The sequence below is a fragment of the Daucus carota genome, chromosome 5 (genome assembly GCF_001625215.2).
Source record: "Daucus carota subsp. sativus chromosome 5, DH1 v3.0, whole genome shotgun sequence".
In the NCBI taxonomy this organism is placed as follows: domain Eukaryota; kingdom Viridiplantae; phylum Streptophyta; class Magnoliopsida; order Apiales; family Apiaceae; genus Daucus; species Daucus carota.
In genome coordinates, this window is record NC_030385.2 from 6,223,601 (window position 1) to 6,240,411 (window position 16,811).

A 16,811-nucleotide genomic window follows, 5' to 3' on the forward strand; every position below is an offset into this window, starting at 1 on the left:
TTACAAGTTCTTTTAAGTGATGTATAAGTTAAGGGTCTTTTGCTTAATAGCTAAATTAAATATTCTTTACTTTTTGGAGACGAGTTACAAGTTATCTTGTACTTTGAACACAAATTGTCAGTGTTCTTACGTCGTGTTTTTACAGGGAGATGATCAAAGGGACAAGTGGTTGCTCTTTCTAAGAGTTGAAGGGCATGAGTATGATGCGTCATTCGCTAATGCCCGTTTTATTGCATCAAAAAGTATGGTTCCTGGTAATAGACTCGGTGTTTGTGAGATTGATGACATTCTCTGTACTGTTGATGATATTGCTGAAGGAGGAGGGGAGATTGCAGCCTTGGCAACCTTAATGTATGCGCCTATGCCATTTGAGGATTGTTTATGCAGTGGAAGTATAATTAGGCACTCTAGCTCCTCCGCACAATGTACACTGGAAAATCTTAGACCCGCTCTCCAGCGCTTCCCTACACTGTGGAGGATGCTCGTGACAGCATGCTTTGGGCAAGATCCAACTTGCAGTTATTTGAATCCCACTAGAAAAGGTGCGATTCTATCATCTGGATCTACTATGTCATCTTTGTTATATCTCAGTGTATTACTTTCTCTGGTGTTATGTGTAATTGTTTTGGTTACTGATTCAAATTTTATGTACAGAGTTTGTCAGTTCTCAGTTATCAGACTATCTGAACTGGAGGGACAGCATCTTCTTCTCATCTAGTCATGACACTTCACTTCTACAGATGCTTCCTTCCTGGTTTTCTAAGTCCGTTCGCAGATTAATTAAACTCTATGTTCAGGTTAACTGCTGATATCTACTCATCTCTTCTCCTATCTACTGTTATCCAACTTAGTACTACATTTTCTTATAGAGTGGCTGTATCTTTACTAATTGGTTTCTCGACTATTAAGATCATATAAATTTGTGTATAGTCTGAAACATATATTTTTTTTTTATCCAATAACAACCTAAATTTTTGCAAGTGTGCTTAATCTACAATGCCTTCTACTGCAGGGTCCTCTAGGGTGTCGATCATTATCTGGTCTTCCCAGGGGAGAAACTTTGCCAGTGAAGGATATTGAGTATTTAGTTAATGCTAATGAGAATGTTGAGATAAGTGCCATGACCTGGGAAACTGCTATACATAAACATGTTGAAGAGGAGTTCTATGCTTCATCAACTAAGGTAAAATCAGTTCAGAGACCTAGTAATTGCCTAAGACGTGGTTGATGTTTCTAATGCTTTGCAACCCTATATTTTATTTTTACACGAGGATTTGGGAAGCAAGTATTGTTTGATAGTCCTTTTTGTGTTCAGCTTTAAGTACTATAATAAATTTCGATATGTATTATGTAGTATCTTTCTTAGTGTCTGCAACTTTTTAATATATAAATTAGAATTAATTACTATTGAGCAACTAAATTCCATTGCTGCATTATTGCACAGGTGTTGTAATATTTGCATCTCTCTCCCCCCCCTCCCCCCCCCTCTCCCACTCCCACTCTCTCTCTCTCTCTGTCTCTCTCCCTCCCTCCCTCCCTCCCTGCAGTCATAGAATCTAGGGGGCTATCTATTTTGTGGTTCTTTAAGCATGCTGTATTCTTTTTTAATGTCTTTCGCTGCTAATTTTGTTGCCATCAGGAAAGTGGACTTGGACTTGAGCATCACTTGCACAGAGGGCGTGCTTTGGCAGCTTTCAACCATCTTCTTTCTATTAGAGTTCAAAAGTTGAAGCCTGAAAATGTTCAAAGAGTGCAATCTGGCAGTTCCGTACATGGGCAAACAAATGTTCAGTCAGATGTTCATACTCTACTTGCACCAATAACACAAAGCGAGGAGTCTATTCTAGCATCTGTATGAATTCTTCTATCTTGGATTTTCCTTTTCTATATTATTTATATAATCAGGATTCAGGACAGCGTTATTTTAGGTCGTTTACATATGTAGTGGTATCATTGTTGGAAATAATACAAAGAACCTAACGTAAAAATTTTAAAGAGTGATGTAGGTTTGGAATAGGCACTATAAGTTATAAAGTTAATTAGGCTACAGTGATCTTATTTGGATGCCGGACTTGTAAGTTAATAGAAACTGGCAACACGTCCTAGTAAAAAAAAAGTTTTTGGAGGATTGTGGCAAGTATTTTCGACTTTGTATCGCTATGAATTGAGGCATGATTATTTTGATATGAGTCGATCCATCAATTATAATTTTAATCAATATAAAAAAACATTATATGTACTTATATTAAAAATATTAATTCGATTTGATAAATTACAATTTCGTTACAAAAGATTGTTTTATGAAAATAACTTGTTACATTTTAGAACTTAATATATAGTGCTTTCACAACTTTTAATTAAAATATGCTTTATAATGTATTAATAAATTGATTTCGATACAATTGTCAAATAAGTAACCTGATTATCTTAATACTAATTAATGAAATTTGATCGTATTACTATTGGCCTGTGCTTTTTATGAGTTATCCGCTAATGCAATGAAAGTTTTTTTTTTTGAAGTAGTGAATGTTGACTGCAGGTCTCGTTTACACTTTTTAGTTGCAAGAACCTATATATTGGTCTTTGTTCCAACGTGTTCACTATAATCTGGAAACTTACACATGTATAGCATGCAAAGCACATATTTCCACAAGTGCTTTCATAGATGCAGCAAAAATTTCACAAAGCATGATTACGAGTTACGCATCTTCCTAATGTATTTTACTCCTCAGGTCATGCCCCTTGCAGTGATGCATTTTCAGGATTCTTTATTGGTTGCTTCATGTGCTTTTCTTTTAGAGCTATGTGGTTTGTCTGCCTACATGCTCCGAATAGACATAGCAGCTCTGAGACGGATATCTTCTTTCTACAAGTCTAATGCTCAGTCTGACTACATACAACTGTCACCTTCAGGTTTAGCATTTGATCCTATATCACCTGAAGATGATATTGCATATTCTCTTGGTCGAGTATTAGCAGATGATTATGTGGACCGTGATAGTGCTGGAATCAAGAAAAAACCTGAAGTCATAGGTAGCATTACCACCAAAAGACCTTCCAGAGCTCTCATGCTTGTCCAACAGCATTTGGAGAAGGCCAGCTTGCCACTGTTGACTGATGGAATGACATGTGGTTCCTGGCTATCTAGCGGTAATGGTGATGGAACTGAGCTACGGTCCCAGCAGAAAGATGCTAGCCTGTACTGGAGTTTAGTAACAACTTTTTGTAGAGTGCATCAGATTCCCTTGAGCACTAACTACCTTGCTCTGTTAGCAAGAGACAACGATTGGGTATGAACTTATTGGTGTTTGTTGATTGACCTTGTGAGATCTGCTACTGTACTTTCTTTAAGATAAAAGTCCTATACTTTTTTTCTAGGTTGGATTTTTGTCAGAAGCTCAGGTTGGAGGATATCCTTTTGATACAGTGATTGAAGTAGTAAGCCTCAACTCCTATTCAGATTGTAATTTTCATTTTTTCTCCTCCCCTACATGAAAACTGAGCATTAGAAAAAACTTTCTTTATCCTAATATATGAATATGTCTCAGGCATTAAAGGAATTCAATGACAATCGCCTCAAACTTCACATACTTACAGTTTTGAAGGGGATGCAATCAAGAAAGAAAGTTAGCACTTTGTCAAATTCTGATATTACAGAAGAAAGGAGTACTTCTGTAGGAGATTTTTGTATGCCTGCTGAAGTCTTTGGAATCATTGCAGAGTGTGAGAAGAGAGAAAATCCAGGAGAGGCTCTGCTGTTAAAAGCGAAGGATCTGTGCTGGTCGATTTTGGCAATGATTGCATCATGTTTTCCTGACGTGTCTCCGTTGTCCTGCCTAACAGTTTGGCTGGAAATTACTGCCGCCAGGTTAGCAGTTTATCGACCAAAGCATTGTCATCTCTTGATCCTTTACCTATTCTGCTCGTGCGCGCGCGCGCGCGCACACACACACACACTTTATATAGTGGACGAGTATTTTTTTTTTTTTTTTTTGATGATGGTCAATTATCGAGATCTGTATATTCACACACACATAAACACAAGATAACCGATAGAAGGGGGGTGTCTACAAGATTACAATGCTAAGTATTATTCGGTAATATATAGATTGTCTTTATCTTTTAGGGAAACTTCATCTATCAAGGTGAATGATGTAGCATCCCAGATTGCGAGTAATGTTGGAGCAGCTGTGGAGGCTACTAATGCTACGCTTGTAGCAAGTGGAGAAGTTGCATGTCACTATAATCGTAGAAATGCAAAACGTAGACGTATAATGGAGGCAGTGGAACCCTTAATGTCGAAAGTATCTGATGTGTCTATTAGTAGGAGCGAGGGAATAATTGCTGCCCAAGGTAGTGTTTTTGAAGATGATAAAAACCAAACTGGCGACGTTTTTTCCGTGTCTAATAATACAGCTGAACCATCTGTCTCTTTATCGAAAATGGTTGCATTGCTTTGCGAACAACATCTATTTCTTCCTCTATTAAGAGCTTTTGAGATGTTCCTTCCTTCGTGCTCTCTCTTGCCATTTATCCGTGCTCTACAGGTGTGTTTCTATGTAATTGGTCTTTCTGTATTTGTATTTTTAAGCTTACATGCCTGCACAGTCAGTCTCTTATATATTTGGCGTCTACATAAATAATTTGTCCTGTGCACTTTAGCTAATGAATATAGGTAATTGACGATTGTGCAAAGCGACTGTTAAACAAAAACTAGTTATTCTTTTTTCAGTTTGCAACCAAGTTCAATTAAAATTCATGACTTTTGTGAGTGCAAAATTGTAATACACTGAAACAAGGGTTGGGATGTGTAAAGTACAAATTTAAGTGGCACACAAGTTAATAAATTTCTCTGAGTGCTTGTGTCCATTTAGGCAAACAGACCAATGTATTAATACTAACCCTATATTTCATTATATTTACTTGTAATAGATTCTTTACAACAATTTAAAGTCAAGCCTGCAAAAACGTAATAATTTTTAAGTTCTTTATTACGAAGACTCGTTAGAAATGGTTTATTACTCATATAAAATGTATTTTGTTTTGAAATTAAACCATTAATACATTGCATGTTGAGAGAGTAATAGTATATACTGGTCAGTATTCTCGTCACAAAAAAACGGCAAGTAAAATCTTCTTTGCAGATTTAGAACGCATAATATAAACAAACCATTGATTTGCGTGCATAAGAGGTTTTATCACTTCTAGTAATTGCCTTGAGGCATCGCTTCATGGTTCACCTATTATCTTCGATAGTTATCTGGTCATGTTTCGATGCGAGATACAAGCACCTACACTTCTCATGTTGTGTCTAGACTCTAGTTTATACTTTCTGCGCCCTCCACATGTTTACCTGATTCTTTTCCTTTTCCATTTGCATATCTCTAGGCATTCTCCCAGATGCGCTTGTCAGACGCTTCAGCACATATAGGTTCATTCTCTGCTAGAATCAAGGAAGAACAGATCCATGTTCAAATGAACAATGGAACAGATGGTATTGGAAGTGCGTGGATAAGTTCAATTGCTGTGAAAGCTGCTGACGCTATGCTTTCAAAATGCCCATCACCTTATGAAACGAGGTGTCTATTACAGCTTCTTTCTTCTGCTGACTTTGGTGATGGAGGATTCGCTTCAGCAAACTATAAGAGGCAGCACTGGAAAATTAATTTAGCAGAACCTTCACTGAGGGAAGATGATGGTTTACACCTTGGGGATGATATTCTAGATGATGTTTCACTTCTAAGAGCTTTAGAAGAGAATGGACACTGGGAGGAAGCACGCAACTGGGCTATGCAGTTGGAGGCCACTGGTGGAAAATGGAAATGTATTGGACACCATGTGACTGAAACCCAGGTATATATACATTCGTATCCTCTGTTAGTTTTTTCATTAACAGTTGTTATAGCCTCCTTCTGTTTTATAGCTTTTAAACTCGTGTTTTGACAATTGTTTGTGAGATGCTACTGAATGGCTACCTTTTCATTATGTAATATGCTTTTGTAAAGGTCCAAGTCCAGTCTCTGTTTGTTAGTTGTCAGCAGTCTTGTCTTCTGCAGTATCTTATGATCTTTTTCATATTTATTTGTTATATGGTATGGATTGTATCGAAGTATATCTATGTAATTAATTTTATGTCATGCTGGGAGGAGATATTCATAGTGGATTTAGGTTAGTTTCTTATATTTTCTGAAGGTCAGAATTAAAGTTTAGAGAAAGAAACATAATTTACGCATTTCTCTTGAGTATTCGTATAGGTGTGAATCTCTGAATGTTCTTATATATACATAACTACATAAGATCTTTCTGTAATGTTTAGCTGTCTGCTTTGGGATAGGCTGCCGTTTCTGTGTCATAAGGGTTTAGGTTTTTGGTCTGTATTTGTATAAGATTTATCTCGGAATTAAGGGGATCCCTTTATAATTATGTTAATAATTGTTTACCTTTTAGTAGAGATATTGAGCAAGTATATCTAAAATCTGCAAAATAGTACTCCCTCCGTCCCTTTGATATGTATGCGTTTGGATTGGACACGGAGACTAAGAAAGGTGTATAAAGTAATATAAAGTGAGAGGAAAGAGAAGGAAAAGTGAGTAAAGTGGTGGGACCCATCAATATATAATTGATAGATTTGTAAAAGTGGATGAAAGTAGTGGGTGGTTGGGATTTTTATATTATAAAAGGTTACCACTTTGGGAAGGTTTTGAAATGTATAGAATTGAGTGGGACATCCAAAAAAGGAAAGCGTATAGAAATCAGAGGGACAGAGGGAGTACACTGCAATTTGAAATTATGACATGGCATGTGAGATGTATCTTAGCCATAGCCTCAGGGAGCTCCTCCAGTGATAGTTGATTTAAAATTGGTCATTAACAGGTAGACTTCAAAAATACAGTGAAGTCAGATTTCAAGAAAAGCACATGGTTTGACTAGAAAAATCAAATTAAAAACGGAGGGGATTATGTGAGATCATGTGTGAGATGGTGTATTTTAATTGTGTGGTGACTTTTAGGAGCCATTAGATTAGATTCATCTAAGGGCTTAGATTAAGTTGTATTTGTACTCTAATTTGGTTTGTATTTGAGCAATTGCCTATATATATATATATTTAGAGTGTTACTCTAGTGAGAACCCTTAAAATGAGAACTTTGTCGAAACATAGCACATATGGTATACAAATTGATCGTTAGGAGATGAATAAAAATTCAGTGAAGTCGGGTTTTGAAAAAGTTTACCGATTGACGGGAAAATCCAAATTAAAAACAGCAGGGATTAGCTGGGGTTGTGTATGTGAGGGTATATTATATTTGTGTGTGCTGCCCCTGGCAGGACCATTAGATTAGATTTAATATATGGCTGAGAACTAGTAGTTCTCATATCTCACGTAGCTATGTGATTCCCATTTGAGCACATGCCTATATATACATACATACATACATACATACATACATATATATATATATATATATATATATATATATATATATATATATATATATATATAGGCCAACATTCCAGAGAGGGACTCTTTCTATGGAGTTACATAGTGCGCCACTATAAATCATTAATTTTTATTATAAATTCTGTTATAGAATTCACATATAAAACGTGATTCTAATATAGAATACTATAAAATATATCTATTTTAAGTAATTTAACACTTAAAATTTGATTAAAAAAAGTATATTTTCGAAACTGATTCTACAACAGAATAATCCTGGATGATTATTATTCTGTTATAGAATCATGTTGAGATATTGCATAATTTTAGATGATCTTTGGAATAAAAAAATTGTATAACTTCGTTTTCGGTTTAATAATCAAAATTTGCAATTATATTTCATAAAAAATATAATAGAATATATATTATGTATATATTTATAATGGTGTGCTACGTAACTCCATATAAGAGGGTATGCTATGGAGTGCTACCCTATATATATATATATATATATATATATATATATATATATATATATCTATATATATGTATATATATGTATATATACATATATATATGTATATATAAGTAAATAAGTATTTTTAATATGACAGTAAAAACTAAAATTAAATAAGGAACCAGTCGAAAATACAGTAAGATCAAAAAATTAAGGAAGAAAGATGCTATAAACATAGAAAACTAATTAACATTTGATACCTATAAATTATAAAACTAATACAATAGAAAAGCTGTAATACAAATCATAGGAAAAGACAAACTAATTATTTTGAAGTAATTGTTTTCCTAAACAAATGTTTTTCTTTTTATTTGATAAGAGCAACACACATTAACAGATTCATTGGAGGCATTTATTTCTTTTTCTTAGATATATATTTCCTTGTGTGTGTGACCTTTCTACTGTAAGAGCATCTACTACATATTTCTCTTCTTCTCAATTGTTTAAGAAACGAATTTTTCATCTTGACGTTAATTTTTATTCCCACTTTTCTTGTTTTATGAGCTCTGGAATTATGTTTCTTTGAGTTCTAAATCCAGGTGTCCCTTGTATATTCATCGAGTTGAGAAAGTGTCATGATTCTAAAAATGACGAATACTATGCACTCCTAGTGTGGAAATTCTGGAAAATATTCAGTTTCATTGTTCGTGTTCCTAATTTATTTTGGGTTAGTGTGTTTTGTGCCTGTATAGATTTCTATCTAAGTGGTCATTTAGTTCAAACAATGGACCTAACTGGTTAGTTCCTCTTATTGGTCCTAATATCAATGCTGAAAAACACTCTTTTCTCTCCAGATTATACTTTTTGCTCATTTTTATAATGTTATTGAAATCTTTCTTATAATTCATTGTAATTAGAAACTGATAACATGAGAGCTGTTGGCTATTTAAACCTCAAAGATTTAGGGTAAAAAACTGAAAAGTAATAATACACCATTGCACCCTTGTCACTGGGTACTCAATGGCTGTAAATGACAAAATATTTCTTACAGTAAGGTCATAAATAAGCATGTTCTTGACAAGATATCTTGACAGTAAGATTTCTTATATTGAAGTAAATGTCTCTAGTTCACCTGACAAATAAATCTCGCTGCTGAAATCTAAAACAGTTTTTTCTTACTACTGGTTCTAAAATTGAGCAAGTTTTGGCAGAAGCTGGAACTCATGCTTGCTATTAAATATCATGGTGAAAAGAATAGTTTTTCAAACTTTTAATCTTTAGTTGAAGTTAATGGCTTGATGCAGTATGCAAAGTACTGGGATTTTCACACCCTGATGCTATGGCATTCACACCTAGGGTCCAAAAACATGTATAGTAGTAGATGGATCTTACTGTCAAGGCCACTATATTTGATGAGCTTTTGCAACTTCAATTCATTTAACTTTTTTTTTATTGCAATCTACACATTGCAAGTTGCAGAAATATGTTTTGTGCAGGATAATATTCTTATAATAATTACTCTCAATGTGAGTATGGCTTTGCCAAAGTGCACTCCCTCAATCTCTATATATAATTATCATGCGTGTCATTTTACTCTTAGGCCGAGTCCATGGTGGCAGAGTGGAAGGAGTTTTTGTGGGATGTCCCAGAAGAGAGGGTTGCTCTTTGGGCCCACTGCCAAACACTTTTCATCAGATATGCTTTTCCACCGTTACAGGTCTGTCCAGTTATTTTATTTTTTCGCCTGGTGGTGCTTGTGGCTACTGCGATATGTTCTCTTATGGTCCTGTGTTATTTTCTGTAGGCTGGTTGTTTTTTTCTCAAACATGCAGAAGCTGTGGAGAAAGATCTACCTGCAAGAGAGCTTCATGAACTTTTGCTTCTTTCTTTGCAATGGTTGAGTGGGATGATTACACATTCTGATCCGTAACTTATCTTCCACTCTCATCAATTTTCTTTTTATGTTTTAAATAAATGAATTTTCTAATTATTACATCTGGTATTCTGGTAGAGCTTATCCGTTGCACCTTTTGCGAGAAATTGAGACCAGAGTTTGGCTCCTGGCAGTAGAGTCAGAAGCTCATATAAAGAGTGATGGCGATTTCTCTCTAACCAGTTGTATTAGTGAACCTGGTACCGGAAAAAGTTCCAACATTATTGAATGCACTGCATGTCTAATAGCAAAAATGGATAATCATATAAGTGCGATGAGAATTAAATCAACAGACAGTATTGACACAAGGGAGATTAGCCATACACATCAAAAAATACCACAACTTACTAATGACAACAATTTACATGGTTCTAATGGTGGTATGAAGATAAAAAAGAAAGCCAAAGCATTCTTGTCATCAAAACGGCAGATAGTTGACGTGGTGGAGAAAAATATTAATTCTGAAGAAAGTTCAACATCTCTTGATTCTCAAAAGGACCTGCATCTGCCAGATGAAAACCTTAGAATGGATGTATCTTCTTCAAGATGGGAGGAGAGGGTTGGACCTGCGGAGTTGGAAAGGGCTGTTCTTTCTTTATTGGAGTTTGGACAAATTACAGCTGCGAAACAACTACAGCAGAAACTCTCCCCAGGAAAAATACCGTCTGAATTTGTTTTAGTTGATACTGCTTTAAAGCTTGCGGTCCTCTCAACACCCAATAGTGAAGTGTCCATGTCAATGTTGGATGATGAACTAAGTTCGGTTATACAGTCATACAATCTTGTGAATGATCGTTATATGGTTTATCCGCTTCAGGTTTGGACACGCTATTCATTGTTGTTTTATTTAGTGTGATGATGCTAGGGGCTTAATCACTATGCTTAGTGAAAAAAGTGCACAATTATTGATGCATACTAACTCAGTTTCCTGCGCAATTATAGGTATTGGAGAATTTAGCAATCAGTTTCACTGAGGGTAGAGGATGTGGTCTATGCAAAAGAATTATTTCTATTGTGAGGGCTGCCAATGTCTTGGGTGTTCCATTTTCAGAGGCTTATGATAAGCAACCAGTTGAATTGCTGCAGCTTTTGTCCCTTAAAGCACAAGATTCTTTTGATGAAGCGAATTTACTTGTGCAGACTCACACTATGCCAGCTGCTAGTGTTGCACATATTCTTGCAGAATCTTTCCTAAAGGTGCATATTTTGTTTTCATTATTGTTCTTTGATGCTGTACCCATACTTGTGTAGGCATGCTGCTGCAAATGGTTAAGAAGAAATAGAAGTTGAGTACATTTACAAGTATAGACTGTATTGATATATCAAGCACATGTATATAGAGATATTGGTTTCGGTTACATAATATCAGCCTAAGTTAGATATGCAGCAGACATAATAGCTTGTTGGGACTTCTAGAAAGAAGAAATGAAAGAATTCCATATGTTCAACATTGTTGTGATGATAAAGTTGATTATGTACCAAGACTGTTACGGCGTCCATTTGCCAACACCATATGGCGTCCATTTACCAACACTATTACAGAATTTGTCCTGCATCTATAAGTTGTGTTTTGAAGAGTGTGAAAAGCTAAAGTTATGATCGACCAATTATCTACCTAAATTACTGCAGATACTAAGCAATTTAAGTGCTAATTTACCTAGATTTATATTGGACACCGATTTCGTACACATATTTAGCTGTGCAATCTCATCTGTAATCTCTCCCTGCCCCCCCCCCCCCCCCCCCCAAAGAAGCTAGAAAGACATGTTATATATAATTTGTGTTTTGTAGGGCTTATTGGCTGCACACCGTGGGGGATATATGGATTCTCAAAAGGAGGAAGGACCTGCTCCTCTACTTTGGAGATTTTCAGACTTCCTTAAGTGGGCAAATCTCTGTCCATCAGAACCTGAAATTGGCCACGCTCTGATGCGATTAGTGATTACTGGGCAGGAAATACCGCATGCCTGTGAGGTATTTACCATGAATTGATAATATTGTCTAATATATCATTAGCAGAAGTGAATAGTAAAGTTATCTAAAGTCCGTACCCGTTACACAAGGCTTCCATTTGTGTGTCATCATATTGAATACCTTTTTCGGTTATACATGTTTTAGTCTGTATTTGATATGATAGTATTATATACTTGGCCACAATATGGAGCTTCCCAGTCATTGATGAGTGCACTCCTGAAGCGAGTTAATTTATTGTTTCTCTTTAATTTTTAGGGATTGAATAAAGTCTCACATGTAATGATCTTTCAGGTCGAACTTCTTATTCTCTCCCACCACTTTTACAAGTCATCAGCCTGTCTTGATGGAGTTGATGTTCTAGTAGCCCTTGCAGCCACCAGGGTTGAAGCTTATGTTTTGGAAGGTGACTTTTCATGTTTGGCTCGCCTTATAACTGGTGTTGGGAACTTTCATGCCCTCAACTTCATACTGGGAATTCTTATTGAGAATGGGCAGCTGGATCTTCTTCTTCAGAAGTATTCTGCTGCTGCAGACTCGAACTCCAGCACTGCTGAGGCCGTTAGAGGGTTTCGAATGGCTGTTCTGACATCACTGAAGCAGTTTAATCCAAATGACCTTGATGCGTTTGCTATGGTTTGTATCCTGTGTTTTAGATGTTTACTACTTTATACATGACTGATTCGGAAATATAAGACATTGGCCAATCTATTGTGCTAATTTTCTGATCTACTTTATGGTGTATTAAGTTGGTCAGTTAAGTTTCATACTAGTCTTTTTAAGTAGCAGGCTCCTCAGTAAAATGTTACTGATATTATTGAATTTTTTGGACCTTTGGGTAGTGTTGGAAAAAAGTATCTATGTTCTCCACTTCATAGTAAATCCTAATTTCTGACAGTAGTGTAAAAGACCTGCTAAATAGCTATTTGAGAGCTGTACCTTGGTCAAATATGCTTGTTTACGATTAAACCCTCGCAGTGTTGTTTCTGTGTAGAAAAAAAACTAGTGGTCGATAATACTTTAAGAGGTAAATTCTACAGGTTCTTTGAAATTCACTGGCAAGGAAGGTTTACATTGACAGTTTTTCTTGATGTTGCAGGTTTATAATCATTTTGACATGAAACACGAGACTGCTTCTCTTCTAGAGTCACGAGCTCAGCAATCATCTCAACAGTGGTTCTATCGGTACGACAAGGATCAGAATGAAGACCTCCTGGAATCCATGCGCTATTACATTGAAGCGGCTGAAGTTCACTCCTCCATTGACGCTGGCAACAAAACACATGCTTCCTGTGCTCAGGCTTCCCTTGTGTCCCTCCAGATTCGAATGCCAGATTTCAAGTGGCTAAAACTATCAGAAACTAATGCCAGACGTGCTCTAGTTGAGCAATCCCGTTTTCAGGAGGCACTTATTGTTGCTGAGGCTTATGGTCTCAACCAACCTAGTGAATGGGCCTTGGTACTTTGGAATCAAATGCTCAAACCTGAACTAACAGAACAGTTTGTTGCTGAATTTGTTGCTGTGCTCCCTCTCCACCCAATGATGCTTGCAGAACTTGCACGATTTTATAGGGCTGAGGTTGCGGCGAGAGGGGACCAATCACAATTTTCAGTTTGGCTAACAGGCGGAGGCCTGCCAGCAGAGTGGGCTAAATATCTTGAAAGATCATTCAGATGTCTTCTGAAGAGGACTAGGGATTTGAAGCTCCGTTTGCAACTTGCTACAATTGCAACTGGTTTTATCGACATAATTGACGTTCTGACAAAGGCATTAGATAGGGTCCCTGAGAACGCCGGGCCACTAGTGCTGAGGAAGGGGCACGGTGGAGCTTACTTGCCACTAATGTAAATATGTTAAGATCGGTGGCAGAAATATTTACAGAGTAAAAGATACTTTTTCCTTCACGGGATAATACAATTATGTTCTGACAAAGATAATCAATGCTTCCAATCTGTTGGCAAAGTTGCAGGGTGTTGTACGCGAGATGAATGGAATGTAGTTCCTTCTTGACTTTGTTTAGAGATATTGGTAGCTGGGTTTCCTATATTACGTGTAGCCTGTAGGCGAGGCCAATTACAGAAGTCTTGGATGTCGTCATCTGCCTTTCCTTTACCACCAATTTTTACATGTGGTCAATGCATATAAATTTTGCTATCTTGATATGTTCGTATGCAAGATGTGTATATCATTCCTATAGGAGAAGTGTGAAGACAATTTATATAGAATTCATTGTTGTAACAAATATCAAAATACCATGAATGGAGGATCTTTCCAACTTGATGCAATCCTTTCTACAGATATATTTATATCAAACATCAAATCAATTCTTATATTTTGTTAATTCTACTCATCTTCAACTAGAACTATACAGAATCATCACAGTATGCAAGTGAGTATAGGAAAAATAGTAGCTCCATTAGAGAGAAAAATGTGTATTTACAATGATGCTGAAATGAAAAAGTAAACTGAGAAACTAAAGTAGTGGTAACAAATGAGTATATAACAAACTTGTAACTAACTGAAAATGACATGTGGTAGCTGGAGACAGGATGGCCGATGACATGAAACATGTAACCAATCAACGCCCCCTTTCAAGTTGGAGGATGTTGGCTGTGCAGGCAACATTCCCAACTTGGACAGAATTGTGTTAAAATGAGGTGATGGAACAACCTTTGTGAAAACATCAGCTAGCTAAGATCGCGTGGTAACTCCATTAAAGATTTTTGAGGTGGCTTCCAACGGCTTTTACCGGTGGAAAGCTTCAATTCCTTTTTTCTATTTTCTTGTTTTGAAATCTTATTTTTCATTCAATAAGTTCCCAATTTATTTGAGATTTGTTAGTTCCTTCTTCTTCTTGTGAAAGTTTGTTTGTTTTATTTTGGTGTGTTTTGATGTTTTTCATGACAAGGGTTATAGATCGACAAGGGTTATAGATCGGCATGATTTTCATGGGTTTGATTCAGATTTGAAGATTATTATGAGATCGCATTTAAGGTCGATTGTTCAGAAAAGTTGGGTGAAAACCAATCAGATGGAAACAAGTGTATATATTCAAATCATATTCAAATCATCTTTAAATCGCTTAGTTGCCTCTCCAAAAAAGAATGATTCAACAACGATATTCTTCAGCGTCTGTCCAATTTCGATTGTATTTGTAGATGTCATATGACCTTTAATTAATGAATTGATTCCATTTTATCACAAAAAAAACATTTTTAGCGAAGAATAGTATAGCGTTTTTGAATTTAAATGTAGAATCGTGTTATACTTAACATGTGAAAATGTTAGATGAACAATTATTCTAGGTTTAAAACATGACACGAAGTCACGTTTTGGTATTATCTTTCCAAAACATGTAGACACTTATAGCTGTTATCAAACCAACATCATATGAACAACAACAATCATTATTCTGATTGAATCGCTTGTATCTCATGCATTATAGCCATAATTCAATGTTTATCTCTCGCTCAATATGTAGTCCTTTCTCTTGTCTTTTATAATTTTATCGCTAAAATTCAATTATAAAGGAGGGTAGAATACATTTGGGATGTAGCATTTCAGGTGTATTAATAAAACATTGTTTTATAATACGTTTTATGATATTTTGGATCATTTTTAAATAATGTGAAATTTGAGAAATTAGTTATTAGATTTGTAATATTTGAATTCTTTTCTTAGTTTTTTCTCACTTTTCCTTCAATTTTAAGTCTTCATTATTCGTTTATAATATTATATGTGTGTATGAAAAATGTCCAAAATACCTATTTTGGATAACATGCTTTGCTTGCTGGTAAGCTTTGCCTTCTAGCAAATAATCATTCTAAAACTAGATATATGGATAGGAGACAATGGAGCCACTGACCACATTTTCTCAGATCTCAGTGCTTTTCTAACTTATAAACCTGTTAATGGTTCCAATGAGTTCATCTTAATACCTGATGCTAGACAGGTTCCAATAACTCATGTTAGATCAGTTATAGTGACTAATGATCTTACCTTGCATAATGTGCTTCATGTACCAACATTCCAGTACAATCTCAATTCTGTGCAAAAATTGTGTAAAGATCTGAATTGTTCTTTGGTTTTCAATGATAATACATGTGTTGTACAGAACCTTTTGCAGACTGGTCGTCAACTTCTTCTTGGCAATATAAAGAGAGGACTATATATCACTGCAGAGTCATCAAGAGCAGGAGACTTAAATATACCAAAACAACTTTACAATCTATCAAAGAAGATTTCACAGTTTGGCATCTCAGATTTGGACATGTGCCATTTCAAAGGTTGACAAAGCTTCCACAGTAAGCAAGTTTGCAGAATTTTAATCATTGTCTTATTTGTCAAATTTGTCCCATGGCTTGGCAAACAAGAAGTGCATTTCCTCACAGCTCAATTAAGACTGTTTCTCATCTTCAGTTGATACATATTGATGTTTGGGGACCTTATCAAGTTAGGTCTCACACCGGATGTAATCAATTTTATGACTATTGTTGATGATTATAGTCGTTTTACTTGGATTCATTTGTTGAAACACAGAACTGAATGTGTGAAAGTTATGACTGATTTCTTTTTCTATATTGAGAATCAATTTAAGAAGAAGGTTTAAATGTTTAGGTCTGATAATGCACCTGAACTATGTCAAGGTCTTATGAGGGAGCTATTTTTGAGCAAGAGTATAATACACCAAACCAGTTGTAGCCACAGTCCGCAACAGAATGGAGTTGTGGAACGAAAACATAGACATCTCCTTGAAATTGCTAGGTCTCTTTATTTGCAGTCCAAAGTTCCAGCCAAGTTTTGAGTGATTGCATACTCTGTGCTGCATATTTAATTAACATCACTCCCTTGCAGAGCATTAATAATGCCACTCCTCATTTCAGATTAAATTGTATTGATCCCTCTTTATCTTATTTACAGGTTTTTGAATGTCTTTGTTTTGCTTCCAGCAGTATTGATCACATGATCAAATTTGACCCAAAAGCCATTGCTTATGTGTTCTTAGGTTATT

At 35.7% G+C, this 16,811-nt stretch overlaps 1 protein-coding gene across 3 annotated transcripts in view; it reads left to right on the forward strand.

Annotated features, from left to right (window-relative positions):
* LOC108222676 (uncharacterized) overlaps window positions 1-14,085 on the forward strand; it is a 33,071-nt gene extending 18,986 nt beyond the window's left edge. For all 3 annotated transcript variants that reach the window (XM_017396563.2, XM_017396564.2, XM_064093020.1), the window contains 16 exons: window positions 146-542; window positions 655-797; window positions 1,013-1,183; window positions 1,640-1,852; window positions 2,733-3,290; window positions 3,379-3,438; window positions 3,549-3,868; window positions 4,127-4,547; window positions 5,389-5,853; window positions 9,496-9,612; window positions 9,700-9,821; window positions 9,907-10,645; window positions 10,771-11,025; window positions 11,620-11,802; window positions 12,094-12,435; window positions 12,899-14,085. In XM_017396563.2, coding sequence (XP_017252052.1) covers window positions 146-542; window positions 655-797; window positions 1,013-1,183; window positions 1,640-1,852; window positions 2,733-3,290; window positions 3,379-3,438; window positions 3,549-3,868; window positions 4,127-4,547; window positions 5,389-5,853; window positions 9,496-9,612; window positions 9,700-9,821; window positions 9,907-10,645; window positions 10,771-11,025; window positions 11,620-11,802; window positions 12,094-12,435; window positions 12,899-13,648 — 5,256 coding nt within the window. In that variant the 3' untranslated portion in view covers window positions 13,649-14,085. The remainder of the gene's footprint in view (window positions 1-145; window positions 543-654; window positions 798-1,012; window positions 1,184-1,639; window positions 1,853-2,732; window positions 3,291-3,378; window positions 3,439-3,548; window positions 3,869-4,126; window positions 4,548-5,388; window positions 5,854-9,495; window positions 9,613-9,699; window positions 9,822-9,906; window positions 10,646-10,770; window positions 11,026-11,619; window positions 11,803-12,093; window positions 12,436-12,898) is intronic.
* Window positions 14,086-16,811: the final 2,726 nt, after the last annotated feature.